The sequence below is a fragment of the Cryptotermes secundus genome, unplaced genomic scaffold (assembly GCF_002891405.2).
Source record: "Cryptotermes secundus unplaced genomic scaffold, Csec_1.0 scaffold377, whole genome shotgun sequence".
Classification (NCBI taxonomy): domain Eukaryota; kingdom Metazoa; phylum Arthropoda; class Insecta; order Blattodea; family Kalotermitidae; genus Cryptotermes; species Cryptotermes secundus.
The window spans coordinates 97,843-114,669 of record NW_019725418.1 but is presented as its reverse complement, the minus strand read 5'-3'; the positions used below and the strand labels follow the sequence as shown (position 1 = coordinate 114,669).

Here is a 16,827-nt window from a genome sequence, read left to right as displayed (position 1 = left end):
TTCACTTTTCACATTTTCACAATAAATTCCAGATGGCTATATATATAAACAACCCACATGAAAGAAATAAGACAAGCATGCAATATTTTGATGTGGACACCTCAGAAAGTGGCCATTAACTCATAATGAAGTGGGGCATATCGAAGATGGTTTGATCACCAGCAAGGAACTGAATTTGCTTAGAACATAATTCAAAATACTATTTGGTGGTGATTTGTGACGAAACTTTAAGTATCATAGGTTATAGGAACATATACAGTTCACACTTTATTACACTCAAATGTACAGTAAGGAAATACAAAATATATGCATTCTTGAATCTTCAGTCAGTGGTGCAGCAGTTCAGAATTCTCCCACTAATCACCCTTTCTTGTCTCCTGTATTTTCAATAATTTCTTCAGTGCGTTCATTTTTCAATCCTTGGTCTGTAGGAAAGAAGACAAATGATTAATTAAGAGATCAATAAATAAAGTAAACAACAGAGCAACTATTAACAAAAGACACACTTGTTGGCAAACATATATAAATTAACTGAGGACAGATAGCAAAGTAACTCTACAAAACTAGGATTCCCAGTTCCAGGGAACAAAGGTAAATATTACACGTTTCTGGCATTAAGACATATTCCCTCAGAAGCAGACAAGTATAAAGTGAACATTTCTTTCCCACAACCACAGGTTCCATTATCACTGACAGAAGAGGAACATTAGCCATTTCATTCAAACTACGGACTAATGATGACCTGGTATACTTTTCTCACCAAGGAACTTCCAGCATAATGAACGTACTGATGACATTTGTAATTCATTTCGCAAATGTTACATTCTTTTTCTTCTTGCCAACTAACATATGTAAGTTCATGTCCATCATATGTCCTTGTGATCTTAAAATGCCAAAGCTTCAAAAAATTTAGGTGTTACTTTTTCAAATAAAGATAAGTGTATGTAGACTGGTTTATGTCGGTGGGGTTGGGGTTTTAGTGTTTGGATATTATTATTAAATGATAAGGAAGAAATGAATTCATAGCAATCATGCTTGGGATCAAGCACTAGTCCTTTATTCATACCATATATGTTTTAAGTTGATTATTTAAGGACGCTGTCAGTAATTATGTCTATATGACGTCAACAAAAGGATGATTAAGTAATGTGGAGCACTTGGTGGAATGACAGTTCATAGGGGAAGACGAAGCACTCTGAGAAGACCAACCTCAGTGCTACGTTGCCCACCAGAGATCGCACATGACCTGACCTGCAAGAAAACACTCTCTGCCGTGGCCGGAAGTTGGCGACTAACTATATGAACTATGACACGCACGCCTTGTAGCAGGGGCAGGTGCTCTCAAAAGTGCCCTTGCTGACCAGTCTGCTTGAGTCTAGTTCGGAACCGTCAAATTATGAGCACCAAATCATATGTGACGTAATTTAATATTGGTCAGTTTCAAAGAAACGATTTTGTCAACTGTAGTTTCGAGTCCACTCAAAGAATAGATATGTTCAAATACAATTAAAGAAATATCATTATTATGAAAATATTCTGGTATGCATTATTCCAGTTTATTTCTTGCAGATATAAGTTTACTGCATGAAAGAGTAAACAGCACTAAATATTTTTTCATCTCTTTCGTTTGTAAACCTTCTTCACTGATACATGCTTATATATTGTTAAGAACTGATCTCTTTAATATATGTAATAATGGGTATATCACAAATTAAAGTATGTTTTAATAATTTATATGGTGTGATGTAAAGATTTGTAATGGTAGAGGCCTTGTAATAGAATCACGTCACGAAAAAATTTACCTAATATGCGTGCTATAATTGCACATTCTCATATTACTTTTGGATCAGAATATAAAACAAGATGGCAAAAATAAAGATGGTAAATTATTGGACAATTATAAATAGCAATTTTATTTTATACATATTGTAACTTGTTTCGTTACTGAAGACGCCGTTCGGAATTTTAATTGGTTTATTCAACAACCTACAAGTAACGGCTATAATTAATTATCACACTGTTGCGGGGTTTCACACTTTATAACCCTACTCGCAATAATCTCTTCATTCTGTGGGGGTTCACAATTCATAACCCTATTCGCAGTAATCTCTTCACTCTATCTTCAGTAGTCTACCCGTTTTCATAACGCGGGAGTTATCCAAGTGCAACTGTATCACACACTCCCAATTATTACTCGGTAATCACGAACTATCACTGATTCTCACACTCGTCCGTAACTCGTACTATCTCGTAAACTCGAGAACTTGGGAACTCACTTCGACGGCTGATACACTTTAACTGAAAACAGCAACTGAACTCGGCGACGGCCACATTTCAACTCGCTTCGTAGGCAATGTGGTTCACTTATATAGTGGCAGCGCTTGCCTGTTACGTAATCGGTACCGCTGTTGCCTCACGCCGTGTTACGTCACCGCGCGTTACGTGCCCCGTCACAGTAGGATGCGTTGTCTCGTAGTCCAGGGCGGGGGAGCTACGTCACCGTGGCCAGAGCTGCCACGTCACTGCTGGGGGAGGGAGGGTTTCTTCCATTGAGCAACATGCCACAATATATTTGTTGGTTTGAAATTTTAACCAAGTTTCTCCTTCGTACGGCTGTAAATTCCCATAGCTTTGGTTATGAAGTGTTCTATTTTCTGGAATACAGCGGCCTGTAGCGCGGTAAAATTAAACTATGTGTCAGGGAAACACATTGTCACAATCATCAGAGTTGAAAAGTAATCCAAGTAGGAAACGCTTGATATGATCCTCTAAAATCTCGGTTGACTTCACCGGAGTATATGGCATTATATCTCTGAACAAAATTCTTCAACTCTCACATTTATTGAGATTTCCTCTCGATAGAACTTACTGCTAAACTGATTGTTGATTGTTTCATTCGTTTATTCATGTGTCCACGCTCCATCTTATCATGGGCCAAAATCAATTAAAATGCGCACATTTTCCTAATAATTTCCTCTTAATATGTTGATTTATCTACAGAACCCGCAATATTTTAAAATGGTGATCTTTGACTGACACCACTACTGAAGAATAGGTTTCCATCCTTAGAGACAACACAGTCACACCACTAGTTATTACAGCATTGCACTCTCATTGGCTCTCTATGATTTCATCTTCTACTAGGCAACTTTCATTAAATAAACCCAACCTGCAGCTCTGGTAACAGCTTGTGGTTTATATATGTTTTTAGTGGTGGAGGCGTGAGAGACAGTAAGACGTGAAGTAACTTGCTTCTCAGGCCAGGACGATAAACAGCCTGAAACACACATAATTATGTCCATATTAGTGAATCAATTAATACTACTAAATGAAATTCAAATTAAGTCTGCTAGATTACGTTCATATAATCAGTTTCTTTTAGCTTCTTAGTGAAAATAATAACCATATTATAAAGACCTATTTTTGACATAATACATTTAATTTAAGAGGAGACTGAATTCGGGGAATACTTGCAAACATTCGATCCACAACCTTTTGTCTTCTTGTCTGCTGTCTAAAAATTTAATAATTGCAATATATAAAAATATAATTTTTGCCTGTGATTCTATATGGGTGTGAAACCTTTATCGCGTCATTTTCCTTGATGCTGTGACAGTGTGAACATGGCCGCTCCCATAGCAGTGTGCACCAAGGAGGAACAAAGAGCATTGACCCGATCTCTCTGGTGGGAAAGTGTGTTCTCTACCGCGTTGATGTATGTGTGAGTGAATCGAGAAGTTTAGAAGTGGCCGGACAAGCGTGACACGCAAATAGGGAGCAGGACGCCCGTCAACCTCCAGGACTGACGAGAAGATTCAGCAAGCTCGAGAGATGGTACTGGCGAACCGGCGAGTTACCATCGATGAAGTAGCGTGTTCTCTGCAGGTTAGTCATGGTTCTGCCTATCAAATCATCCACGACGAGTTCGGCTTCCATAAAGCCTGAGCGAGATGGGTGCCAAGAGAGCTTACCGCAGAGCACAATCGCAAACGTGTTGAGATCTGCCAAAACGTACTCGACTGCTTCAGCCACGAAGACCAAGAATTTTTGAGCAGTATAGTCACAGGAGATGAAATGCAGGTCCATCACTATGAGCCACAATCCAAAAGTCGGAGCATGGCGTGGAAACACCCGTTATCGCCAACGAAGAAGGAATTCAAGACTAAATCTTCTGCGGGAAAGGTGATGCTAACCGTTTTTGGGAATCAAAAGACCTATACTGGAAGACTACCTAGAAAAATTGTGTACGATCAACAGTGCAAGATACAGTGATTTGTTGGCCAACAATCTGTAGCCAGCAATTCGCACCAAACGCTGAGGCCTACTGTCAAAGGAAGTATTGTTGCATAACAGTGCACGCTCACACACGGCCAGCCAGACCGTTGGAACCATTAACCAATTGGATTTCGAGGTGATGGAACACCCTGCCTACAGCCCAGATCTCGCCCCTTCCGACTGTCATCTCTTTGGGCCTCTCAAAAATGCTTTACGAAGTCGTCGATTTTCTACGGACAACGAAGCGGTGCATAAATGGTTGCGCGACAATTCAAAACCTCCTTCTTGGAGGGAATACGCAAGCTTGTGGACTGCTGGATCAAGTGCATCGAAAAGGAAGGAGACTATGTAGAAGAATGACGTACTTTTTCAACCATTACTTTTGTGTATATAAATTGGAAAGGAAAGAGTGCGGATAATGTTTTACTTTCTACGTATATGAACAGAATGTTGACGAGTACATGAATCAAATTCGGAGAAGCAGTTTTCCAACAAAATTACACTACGCGTTTGGACCGCTGAGAGCGTACATTATATTCCTGTGGGTACCACCTACGCTTCTTTATTAAGGGTGAGAGTCTCCATAATTTTATGATGTCTAATCGAAATCGTTATATCCACTTCGGGAAACAATTCTGTGTTTGGAACCCCTGAGAAAGGCGCTAATTTGGGGCTAAGATGTTCCTATTCGCTGACAACCAACCCATAATGAGAGCCAAGTATGGATAAAATGTATCTAAGGATCGAGGCTCTAAAGAGATTCACATAAAAATATACAGATTGACAGACACGCGGTACACCTTGAAGTAGTCTTTATTATTCAGGGACGCTCAAATATCGTAAATCTGGCAGAATCTCGAGGTCGATATCTTCCCGGGCTACACATACGAGAAAGTGACAAACATCGAAAATTGAAACTATGGCAGTCAAAAACATCAGGTTAAATAGTTAAAAAGTATATTTAAATTCATACCTTCGGAGATTTTCCAAATATCGCATGCAGCAGATCGTCAACCACTTGGTAAATTTTGGAACTTCCTAAGACTGGTAGCATAAAAATATTCAAAATATTCGCCTGAAATTAAAAGAAAACTTGAAACTATAATAACACCATAGCTCCATTCTTGTCTTCTGAGTTATGACACCGTGTAGTCTCGTAGGTTATTGGTAGTTTTCGTAGGAAATTTCTGCCTCCATCTACAGTATACTGTAAGAGTAAATTTTATTTTAAAAGTTGGTAACAACCTATGAGACTGCCCGATGGTATAGCAAGGAAGAGTGCAATTAGAATTATATATCATTAACACAAAATCAAACAATTTGATAGCAAATTATTCTAGTTGTAATTTACAGCAGTTTTGTTGTGAAAAAAACATGGAATAAATATCAATTTTATGAAATAGCTTATTTCGTGGTACGACACGATAGATACTGTGAGTCACACACTTAATGTAGCGGAGAGTTCTGGACGCCGTGCCATGAAATGAAGCAGACATTGGTAAAGAAATTTCGTAAGTATGTAGTGCGATCCAGAAGTTCCCGAAATATAATAATAAAAACTATTCCCGCACAATGTAAGCCGTATGCGGTCGTGCGTTGTCATGGTGGAGTACCCAGTCGTTCGTGCGCCATTTCTCTGGACGTTTTCTCCTCATGTGCTCCCTCAAACGCCTTTGAACATCGCGATAGAACTCTTTATTGACTGTCTGACCAGGAGGGATGAACTCCTTATGAACAATCCCGTCAATATATATATATAAACAGATCAACATGGACTTAATGTTGTTCTTGACCTGTCGAGCTTTTTTTGGCCGATGTGAAGAAGGGCTCTTCCATTGCGACGATTGCTGCTTGCTTTCAGGGTCGTAGCCATAAACCCAACTTTCATCAACAGTGACAACCTTCGAAAGAAAGTTTGGATCCTCTTGAAGCTGTTGCTGAAGTTCCCTGCAGACTTCCCAGCGATGCTGCTTCTGTTCATTTTGCAGCAGTCGTGGCACAAACTTCGCCACAATCCTCCTCATGTTCAGTTCCTCTGACAAAATTCGTTGACATGTACCATAACTTAGTCCCAAGATGTTACAGAGGTCTTGGATGGTCAGTCTACGAACTTGTAGAATCAGATCCCTAACTTTCGCGACATTTTCTGGTGTGGTGCCAGTTGACGACCGTCCCGAAAGATCGCCATCATCAGTCGACGTTCGTCCAGTTTGAAACAGTTATACCAGTCGTAACTTTGTATCTGGCCTAAACCGCTGTCATCAAAAATTTTCTTCAACATTTGGTGCGTTTCTGCAGCGATTTTCCCAAGTTTGAAAAAAACTTCATACAGACACGCTGCTCTCTCAGGTCAGCAATCGCAAAACCGCAAACTCACGGAAACACAACAATAGAAATACGTTCACCAACAGTACACCCAACCACTCAACTCGACGCCGCTTGCCCCAATGACTCAAGAGGGGTGTTTGGGGAGACACATAGCGGTATTTCGATGTACTCATAACCATTCGCGCGAAAAATTGAAATTTCGGGAACTTTTCGATAGCACCACGTCCGCAGTGTTGTGATCATCATTTAATGTTTGCTGCGCCAGTTTCCTGATGATAGCCTAGTTCAACCGTGGAGCCTGAGGCTTGTTTCCAAGGAATTATGCATTTGCGCAGTAAGTGACGTCCCTTGGAGTCCCGGGAGCGAAGATGAACCACTAACATCTTTGATATAATTTGAGCAATTGAACCCATTTTAACTTTATCACCGACGAGGGTCGAAACAACATGCAAACAACACTGCGGTCTCGTCAGTGGTCCCTGTCAGAATCGAGTAAGTCACCGAGGACTACTTAAATTTTCAGACATCGCTTTTCCAGAATTTTACTCTAATCTCAATTTTCGATTGGTTCAGGTCTCGATAAGGAAGTCTGTTAAACAGGAAGCAGAGCATGGAATAACATTCACTGTTGAAGATATCAAGTATACTTCATTCTCCTTTTCCTTTTCCATTGTCGCACTAGGAATATCCCGTTATGGTATATCCTCTACACCTTTCAATATCTCAGCCAATTATTTCCTCCCTCAATACACCTACATTTCTTTAGAGAGTGTTATAACATGCGGCTAGCTAGATGCTCTGTCATTAGCACAAACAAGTTACATATTAAATTGCTGCGAACAGATGGGTTCATACTCCCCATGAATTATATTCGTTCTAAATTTCTAAGGATAAAATCCTACACAGATATCACAGCTCAGCAATAAAATTCTACACGTGTTGGCGCTGACCTCGAACCTTGATACACTGCATTTTACTCTCTTTATTTATATCTGCAACGTTGCCATTTGAAATGATTTAAGTGTCGTCGCATACGCAATTCTATGGAAAAAAACGCAGTAATAAGAGAAAAGAAAATAATGTACCTAACAAACTTGCCGAGAAAGGATAATTTCTATACTCCATGAAGAGGAAACAGCGACTTGCGACAACATTCTGCTTCACAAATGCTTCTAGATCGAACCAATGGATTACATCCCGTACAAGGCAAGGGAATTTAACAATTACAAAGATTTCATTGGCGTATGAGTATTTATTTCAGATGCGACCGATATCTGCGACAAGGTATTCATAATTTACATTGTAACGTCTCTAGTTCTTTTTGGAGTGGATATTAACAATTAGTTTCTAGCAACAATTACGATACGGATATCGGCTACCCTATTCCACTTTTCACTTAGGCCCTATTGCTTTAGCCTCCTCTTGCAGTCACAAGCAAAAATGCTAACCACACGAATGTAATTGTGCTTAGTGATATATATGCCTAAAATCAAGAGCGCAGTGCACCAATATTGTTGCGGGGTTCGCAACCCTTTTTAAAATCTTTAATTTTAGGAACTTGAGTCTGATGTCTTGGGTCATGCCCCCTACTAAATTTACAGAACGTTAAGAGGTTGACCTGCTACCTCAACAAAAAATTGTTATATTTACCCTTGCCATTCCATAGATTAGGGGGGTCCTGGAGTGTTCCGTCTGGGACCTATCTTTTAACACCAGCTGGCGTAATCTGAGCTGCGTGAGGGTTCATGTCTCGAGACACTGGACTGAAAGTTTAGTTTTAGATAGGTTTTAAGAAACAGAGGGAAGTTGAAGGGTGCATTTTGTCTGGGTTGGGGCTACGAGAAGGCTGGCCAGGCTTACGTCCACCAGCGCTTGTATGTAATATACACTAAGAATCAATAAATCCTCTATTATCTGTAGTGAGTATTTGCTCTTTGTGGTTGGAATACCCGCTCCAGCAGCCAACTGACCATCACCACCACTGAATTATTACGCTACCGCTCGGCCAACATAATTCAGTCGACCCGCCACCATCTTGGGTCACGACAATATAACCGTGATAAAAATCAATATTCCTAACAGTTTCAAAGTAAATCACAAATCTATAAAGACGTCTTTATTTCACGTACCCAGGAGAGGCACAACTAGAATTATTAAGAAATAATACAGAGATAAAAACTGTGAGAAAATTTTGGACATTTATAAAACAATTTTGGAATCCTGGTATCATACTCTCCTTCAGAGAAACTGATAATCAACAGATTTTCGCTAATTTTACTGTACCTTATAATAATTGCAATATTTCTGCCCGTAGACAGAACTAATCTCTTTAGGCAGTTTATCCCAGTTGGAATCTACATACTTTTCGACTGTTCCACGTTCAGAAATTTTGGTTCTGAAACATAAATAAAACATCATATTTCATTAATTTTAAATACACTTTACTCTGTGCTTTACAGACTGAGGGGAAAAATGTGTTCCCAAATTAATTTATTGCGTTCCTACTTCCCAAATGTTTATAAAAATTTCGTCATTCACATTTTATTATGGTTTATTAAAATGCTGGATTTTATGAACATCAAAACTGAAAGTTTATTTCACCCTCTCATCACTCTCACGGCGACGGCCATTCTTGCCTACTGACACTGATTTCGGAATGAAACAAAATGCATCATTCGGCTCAACTAAAAAAGAAAGAATCCTGGCCCAGAATAAAGCAATAGGCTGACTACACTCGAAATTTTTGTGTTAATGTGCCCTTTCAGAAGATAATTTTTCGTTGAATGCGAGCGGCCCAGAACTTTCAAATAACTCTTTTTCTCTCTACCTCTGTTGAAGAAGTGGCCTCAGAATCTTCTACAATATCATGAATTAGAACACTTTTCATTTATCATTTATAATTGATAAACCGACGTAGGTTTTGTCTAACGACCGATGTAGGAAGGAGGGATGTTGTGAAACAAGACCTCGAGGAGTATTCTTCTCTGTTGTTGCGTCACCGCGGGACTGTGTTTACTGGCAACGCGTGCGTTATCTCGTCGCGCTGAGTCCACGATTCCCAACAAGGGGTGCACTTTATATCAGAGTGTGATATATATATCTGTTCACAATCAGTTTTTTTTATTATTTATTTCCAATTCCATTCAGCTGAGTTCTTCCTGAGAAGTTAAGAGTCACTGCTCCACTCAGGATATTTTCCACATTTTACACGACAAGACATCCCAATATTATATTCGCAAGAATTCAACACTGGACCTCATCACGAGTCGGATGGGTTCAACTCGCGCTTTTTCCATTTCATTTCCTTATTATCCAACATAATAGTATCCTTCAATTTGTCCTAGGTCTCAATGTTTTTCTTTTTCGTCAGCTGTCCTGTTGAAATGCTGAGTCCACTCCCCATGGCTTCCATGAAAGTTCCATGTCCCACTCATCCGATCTTTCTTGATTTTATAACCCTAAAACCATTTAGTGAAATGTACAAATTATGAAGCCTTTTAAACGTCTATATATAACACAGTCCCTTAATAATGCAACAAATTGTTCCTTTTGCTTCTACTGCCACTGACTTTTAACACATTTTCCAGCACTGAATTTTATATCATCCCATTAATTTTCATTAAAGGGTAAATTTGACCCTGTGCTTAGTTAAGCACCACTCCATGAAGAAATGAAAGGGAATAAAGGTACAGCTCGACCATTCTTGACCAAGGCACTAGATGGAGGTAAGCAGTCAGCTTTCGGACCCGGCCGCCTTACCTCTGGGATAGGAATCCCAGGAGCTTGGGTGGGCCCCAGAACCGGTCTGGATCCTGTGAAGGAGAGAAAATTGTCTTGCCTCTACAGGAAATCTAATCCCAGCCTTCCAACTCTAGTCCATCACGGTATTGACTGAAATATCCGGATATTACAGATTTCATAATCCGGTTGAAAATACAAATGCGATTAAAGTAATGTTTATACACATTTCATATGGAAATTGATGCGGAATATGATAAATTTCGCATGGCCTATGAGGAAAGCACCCTTTCTCATGAAGATTATTGGGGCAAATTAACCCGAGTCTTGTATTTCAACACGGTATACCTACATTCAAAATCTGAGTTACACAGATACTAAGCTGACCATTATCCTTAGCGCCAACTACAGGTAACTATGGGATACCGCCTGTCGGTAGTTAACCCTACTGCCGACTTTAGGCGATTACTAATCCTTACAGGCTACTTATAATTATTTCGGGAAAGTTGCATGAGTTGAGATCAAACCGGGGTCTCTTAGCATAATAAGTCCAATTTCTCAGACTGTTACATGCTTTCAGAGGACCAAGATTTCAGCGTGATTTACTTAGCTCAGTCTCTCTGATATTGATGTTTATTTCTTCAAGTAGTAGCAATGTTAAATGATATAATTCAATGGGACAATTAGACTGCAACACTACATTCTAAACATTGTTGGATTCAAATCCTAATTTCAGTAATTATGTCCTCAGAGGAGAGAAAGTGCCCTCATGTAGCCAATCTCAATATTAGACAGTTACATGAGTGCGTGAACGACAATCTCCTGGACGAACACATGGTGCATAATGCTAAAATATTAAAAGATAAATTCATTTCAAATATTCTTCAACTCAAAAGCAAACCACTTGCCTGAATAACCCTGGCTGGATATCATGTACAGAAATTCCCCACTGGCTAAGCTCATAGCGCAACACGTTGGCCAGTGCTGTCGTGGCATGTTTAGACATGCAGTAAACTCCGACAGATGCAATTATGTGCAAACCTAAAAAAAAAAACTGTGTGATTTCATATAACCAAAATATCCAAAGATCCTTCATGATTCATTACTTTCACTTTTATATTGCGGCATGACGACTAAAGATCACAATCTTCACTCAGAAGAATGTCGCTGAGGAGTCCACTGAGAAATGACGTCAGCGCAAATCACTGGCAGCCACGTGCACACACAACAATAAAATAAAATGAAACAAAAAATGTGACTGGGAGACCTTCGTTCCCACGTTAACCTTCAAAACGTAATTAAATTTGGATTTATACTGTAACAAATGTACTTTGTACATTAATTCACGATGTCGTTCGGCATTTAACTTTGTTCGTTTGGGCAGATTATTATAGTTATCTTCTTGTAACCGCTTGCATTTCCCGTACACTCTCATGTAGCACGATTATTACCAGCGGACGTCTTAAGTGCGTGACGTCATACGCTGCCAGCTTGCCTATAACATTGCGTCATACAATAAAGAGTGGTACTGAATTAGTCGCAAAACTCGCATGTGTTACCGAAGTCTAAGTCACATGGCGACTGATGGTCAGTCAGTCGGTAAGTCTTGGTGTCGAGCCCCATCTGGGACTCATGGCCAGATATATATTACTATCTGACAGTTACGATCTTATTTTTGTGAGGCGCCCTCTCTTACAAGAAGACGCGTCTGTCTTTTGTATATGCTGCTGGTCCTTGCCAGCGCAGTCTTCCTCGGGTCCGAGTCCGTTGGAGTAATCCCCATTGTTAAAACTCGTTCCAGGTAACGTCTAGTGAAGACATAGAGGATCAATATTGCGAAAAGTTGTTACCACGTAAAGATTAGTGAAAGTAAATTGAGAAATCTAAGTGTGGAGTGATTTGAAGTGCGGAAATCAGCAATAGTGTAGTAATTACTTGTAGCTATGACATGTAAGTAGTCAATAGATTTATTCACCAATCCAAACCCCATCTCTAGTCATTAATACATATGAAAATATTTTAATGAGGGACCAGGTCTCAGATAATCCTACTCTCTGCCATTTTCGTGTCAGGAAACGGGGTGTCAAAACTATTATTAATTATCTCATACAGCTCCATTTCATTGCTTTGCCTTTCTACAAATATCATGTACACCTACATGTTTTTCACACCGAAAGTGTTTGGAATTTTCATTAGTCTGAATGCGCTTCTCATTGAGAATTCACTGTAACATCCGGGCGGTTAGGCTCTAGCTTCTTACTGCGCCAACTCGATTTCAATCCCACGTGACTTCAAATGAGATCCGTGGAGGCACTGGAGCTGGCAGTTTTCGGGGTTTATTAAATCTTCCCCTCATAATCATCAGTCCCCCATTACACATTACTACTCTAGGTGATGCCGTAATTTAACTGCGCTGTATAAAGAATATTTACACGCGACACGACACAATACAGACGCTTCACGCTTTGCCAACTATACGTATTTTTACATGTTTGCGTGACTAAGATGCGAGTTTATATTGTGAATAAATTTATTGGATCTTCGCTAGTTGTAATTACAAATATTTGTAACACTTTCAACGTTACTGTAATTATTGCACACGATGTCTTCAATTCACACATTTAGTCTTCAGAGGGGGACTTCTAGCTCTTCTTCAAATACGAACTTCCTGTGGCTGCCTCCGACGGAAAACTGAACTGAACTGCTTGTGTTATTCTCGTTATATAGCCTCCGCAAGAACCACGCACAGAAATCGTAGTTCTAGTGTTGCATAAAGAAGACTACTCAGAGAACGGGTCACGTGATTCCTAACGAGTGTCCTCATTGGTGCGCTGTTGACTAGCAACGCGCAATAAAATTCATCCACTGAGACCCATCTCCCATTGTTGCACGTTGACCGTATTTACAGAGCCGTTGCCTAGAACGGCTTTGTAAGGGCTGACAGTAAAATTACATCAAAGGGCAGATTAGGGAATAGTTTTGAGCGGTACAGCATGTATCGCGCTTACAAACGTAACAAGTACACGAACGAACCAATCAAAACAGCAAAAAACCTATATCTGATACCTTACATCGTCACTATTACAGACACAAGTAGTACTGATATCAGTATACAAGCACTACACACCGTTTCACCACCCATCAGCGGTACATCCTAGCACGTACATCCAGTACACAATTCAGGAATGCTACGGTTTAACAGCCCTGGAACGACAACAGGCGAAGAGACTCGATAACATCTAACATACAGCTCGAAGAGTTAATATATCATAAAGCATGGTTCATAGGAAGACAAAATTCACATGTTTCAGATGTTAAATTAACATCAAAATAATCGAAAGAGGAGAAATTCGTAACACAACTTTAGTTAAAATAATAAAATAATATAATGTCACAATCATACTAGAATTTCCAGCAAAACGTTCACAGCGGATGATATGAGACACTGCATCAGATGTGAAACACGTGCGATGAACACCAGAACCGTCCTTATCATGTGAATCAGGTGCTGATATATTTACGCGTGTGAATCAACACTCCTCTACTTTTCAACATAAGGTAAATAGGCAAAACTATCCCTGCAACAGGCCATGGAGAGTCATAGGGCTATCAGATATTGAGGCTCCTACATTTTCTAGAAAATCGGCTCACAGAAGGCGGTGAGGCTATCAGCCTCCAAGCCTGCCGCACATTACCCACTGGAAGATTCCTAGTACTCATTCCTGTTAGAGGTTGAATTGATCCCACGGCCACATTATGGCCAGACGGATTATGTCAATTAAACAGTCCAATGGCCTCATCGGGAATCAAATCCGCGACCTTCCGGCTTGTAGCATAGTGCCTCAACCAACTACACTACGAGTGCCCCAGAATTTCAACATATGACTGAAATTCTAAATTTAAAAATTTCAATTTCATTTCAAAAACAAAATGTATTCAGAATACTGGTCAGTACTAACCATTTAGAACATATAAGAGAAGTATCATCACAGTACCCATAGACCTGATAATGAAAATTATGGTTGATATATGTTGATAAAATTATTATATTATATGCAATCTATCTTCTATCTATATAAATAAAAATGTAAATGTTCATTTGTTACCCCTCGAAAATTTTCGAAAGTTCTTCACCGATTGCTTAGAAATTTTGACACAACGTTGCATTCGAATGCGCGCGTGTTTTTATATACCTACTAGCTGTACCCGGCCACGCGTGAATCCGGAAAGTATACTTCCATGGAAACGCAATAACAGATGCATAGGAATTGCCGAAACAACAAACGCGTTTCCCCGGAGATTAAAGGGTAAGAGGTTCCGTTGCGTAACAACGGATGAAACCGGAAAGTATACTTCCATGGAAACCCAATAACAGTGGGCCTTTGCATAGGAATTGCCGAAGCAACAAACGCGTTTCCCCGGAGATGAGAGGATAAGAGGTTCCGTTGCGTAACAACGGATGAAACCAAACACTTCTACGGGATGTTCTGTGCTAGAATTTCGATAAGGTATTCCCTATCCCGTCCGAACGCTGGCTATATGTATAAGAGAGTGTAGTTCCGGCGACTGTTCAGTATCACGAGTGTCTCGAGTATCGCGAGGTCACAAGTATCACAAAGGATTCCGAGTGAAATCACAGCAGAGATCCTGAGTTTGCACTCAGAGTTTTGGATTCGACTCTGGCAGCGTTTCCCAGGTGATAGACAACAGAAGGCTCATTGTATAGCATCCGCCGAGGTATAAATAGTCCAGCTTGGACAAGAAGCAGTCAGTCTCGGGGCAGATGCCGAGGGATACAGAACAGCGTCTGGAAATAACCGCGGAAGGAGTCAGTCTTGGGATAGCTACCGCCGAATATAAAGAGCTTCGATTTATTTTCATTTTTATTTCATTATTTCGTGTGACATTGCTTTGGAATTGGGCTGTGTCGTTTACCATAGCGTTCATTTCGTGAGTATAGTTTATTTTTCATTGTTTTTCATTTCGTGTTCTTAACTGTTTTCCTTATTTTTCAGTGCAATTGGCGGTGGGATTGAGCTGTGTCGATTGATCTGCGTTTGAATTGAAATATTTCGTTAGACTGAGCCACAGCAACGCGTGGCCGGGTACAGCTAGTTTATAATAATTATATGCAATGATGGATACAATTATTGATTATGGATTATAGAATTAGGCAATTGTGTATACATATATGTATATATTCCTCCTGGGACACCTTGTATATACAGAGTGTCCCAGGAGGAATGGACCAAACTTCGGGAGGGTGTTCCTTATGTTAAAGTATGCCGATATAACCCAAAACACCTATGTCCAAAGTTGAACGGTTACGGAGATAATGGCCCGAGAAAAGTGTGGTCTTCTGGCAGGTCCACGCACTATACGTACCTATCAGCTGAGACCCTTATCTGTTTGTCCTTGAGTGCTGTGAGTCACACAACCGTAAACTCCTACATAGCCTACAGATTACGTTGCGGCGGGGTCGTGAATGGGTGGTAAATTAGTTGTGTGATGAGTTGCTGAAATGCCTTTTGTGTTTTCACACGTGGAATATTGTGATATGCATTTTGTGTGTGGATTTTGCGGTGGCAATGCACGTGCTGCTGTTGAAGAATACCAAAGGCGTTTTCCCGATCGAAGGATTCCATCTCGAAGTGTATTTACGCGAATTCACCAGACATTGCGTGATACTGGTTCTCTTGCAAGTGTTTCTGTGCACTCTGAAAGGCAGGATGTACGAATGATAGACACACGAGAGCACATTCTTGATATTGTTCAGTGAAGTCCGCGTCTATCACTCGTAGAATCGCCTCTCGCATCGGCGTATCACGTATTCAGGTGTGGCAAACTTTACATCATGAAGAGTTATTCTTACCATGATCAAATGGTACAACATCTGGAACCAGGCGACCATGCACAGCGTATGGATTTGTGCCACTGGATAAAAAGTTCATCCCGAACTGTTAAGCGTCATTTTATTCAGTGATGAGGCGTCTTTTACCCTGGATGGTGTAAATAATTTACGAAATGTGCATACGTGGTTCCATAATAATCCACATGAGATAATGGAAACGAAATTCCAAAAGAGATTTCCTGTGAATGTACGTTTACAGTTATGTGGTCGGGTTATAGCGCAGCCATATTACGTCATCGCTCGCCAGTCATGTGTCATGTATAGTGCTTGGAAACCTAAGGACAATTATGACATGGCGAGCGAGTATTTCGTACTTCAATTTTATGGCTTTCCGTCACTCACAAGTTAGTTTGATGTTACGTACATTATTAACATTACAGAATCCACATATTCCTGCCAGTTTTAATATGTATTTTGTAATCAACAAGTGTGTAACACGGGTCAAAGTTTGACATTTGTCTGGCCATTATCACCGTAACCGTTCAACTTTGGACATAGGTGTTTTGGGTTATATCGGCATACTTTAACATAAGGAACACCCTCCCGAAGTTTGGTCCATTCCTCCTGGGACACTC

The 16,827-nt window shown here is 40.1% G+C and overlaps 1 protein-coding gene across 2 annotated transcripts in view; it reads right to left on the bottom strand.

Moving 5' to 3' along the window:
• Window positions 1-232: 232 nt before the first annotated feature.
• The window catches only part of LOC111863340 (short-chain dehydrogenase/reductase family 9C member 7), a 41,410-nt gene continuing 24,815 nt past the window's right edge, over window positions 233-16,827 (bottom strand). For both annotated transcript variants that reach the window (XM_023849583.2, XM_023849582.2), the window contains 5 exons: window positions 11,250-11,382; window positions 8,887-8,998; window positions 5,249-5,350; window positions 3,170-3,277; window positions 233-425 (listed from right to left, as the gene is read on the bottom strand). In XM_023849583.2, the coding sequence (XP_023705351.1) occupies window positions 414-425; window positions 3,170-3,277; window positions 5,249-5,350; window positions 8,887-8,998; window positions 11,250-11,382 (467 nt within the window). In that variant the 3' untranslated portion in view covers window positions 233-413. The remainder of the gene's footprint in view (window positions 426-3,169; window positions 3,278-5,248; window positions 5,351-8,886; window positions 8,999-11,249; window positions 11,383-16,827) is intronic.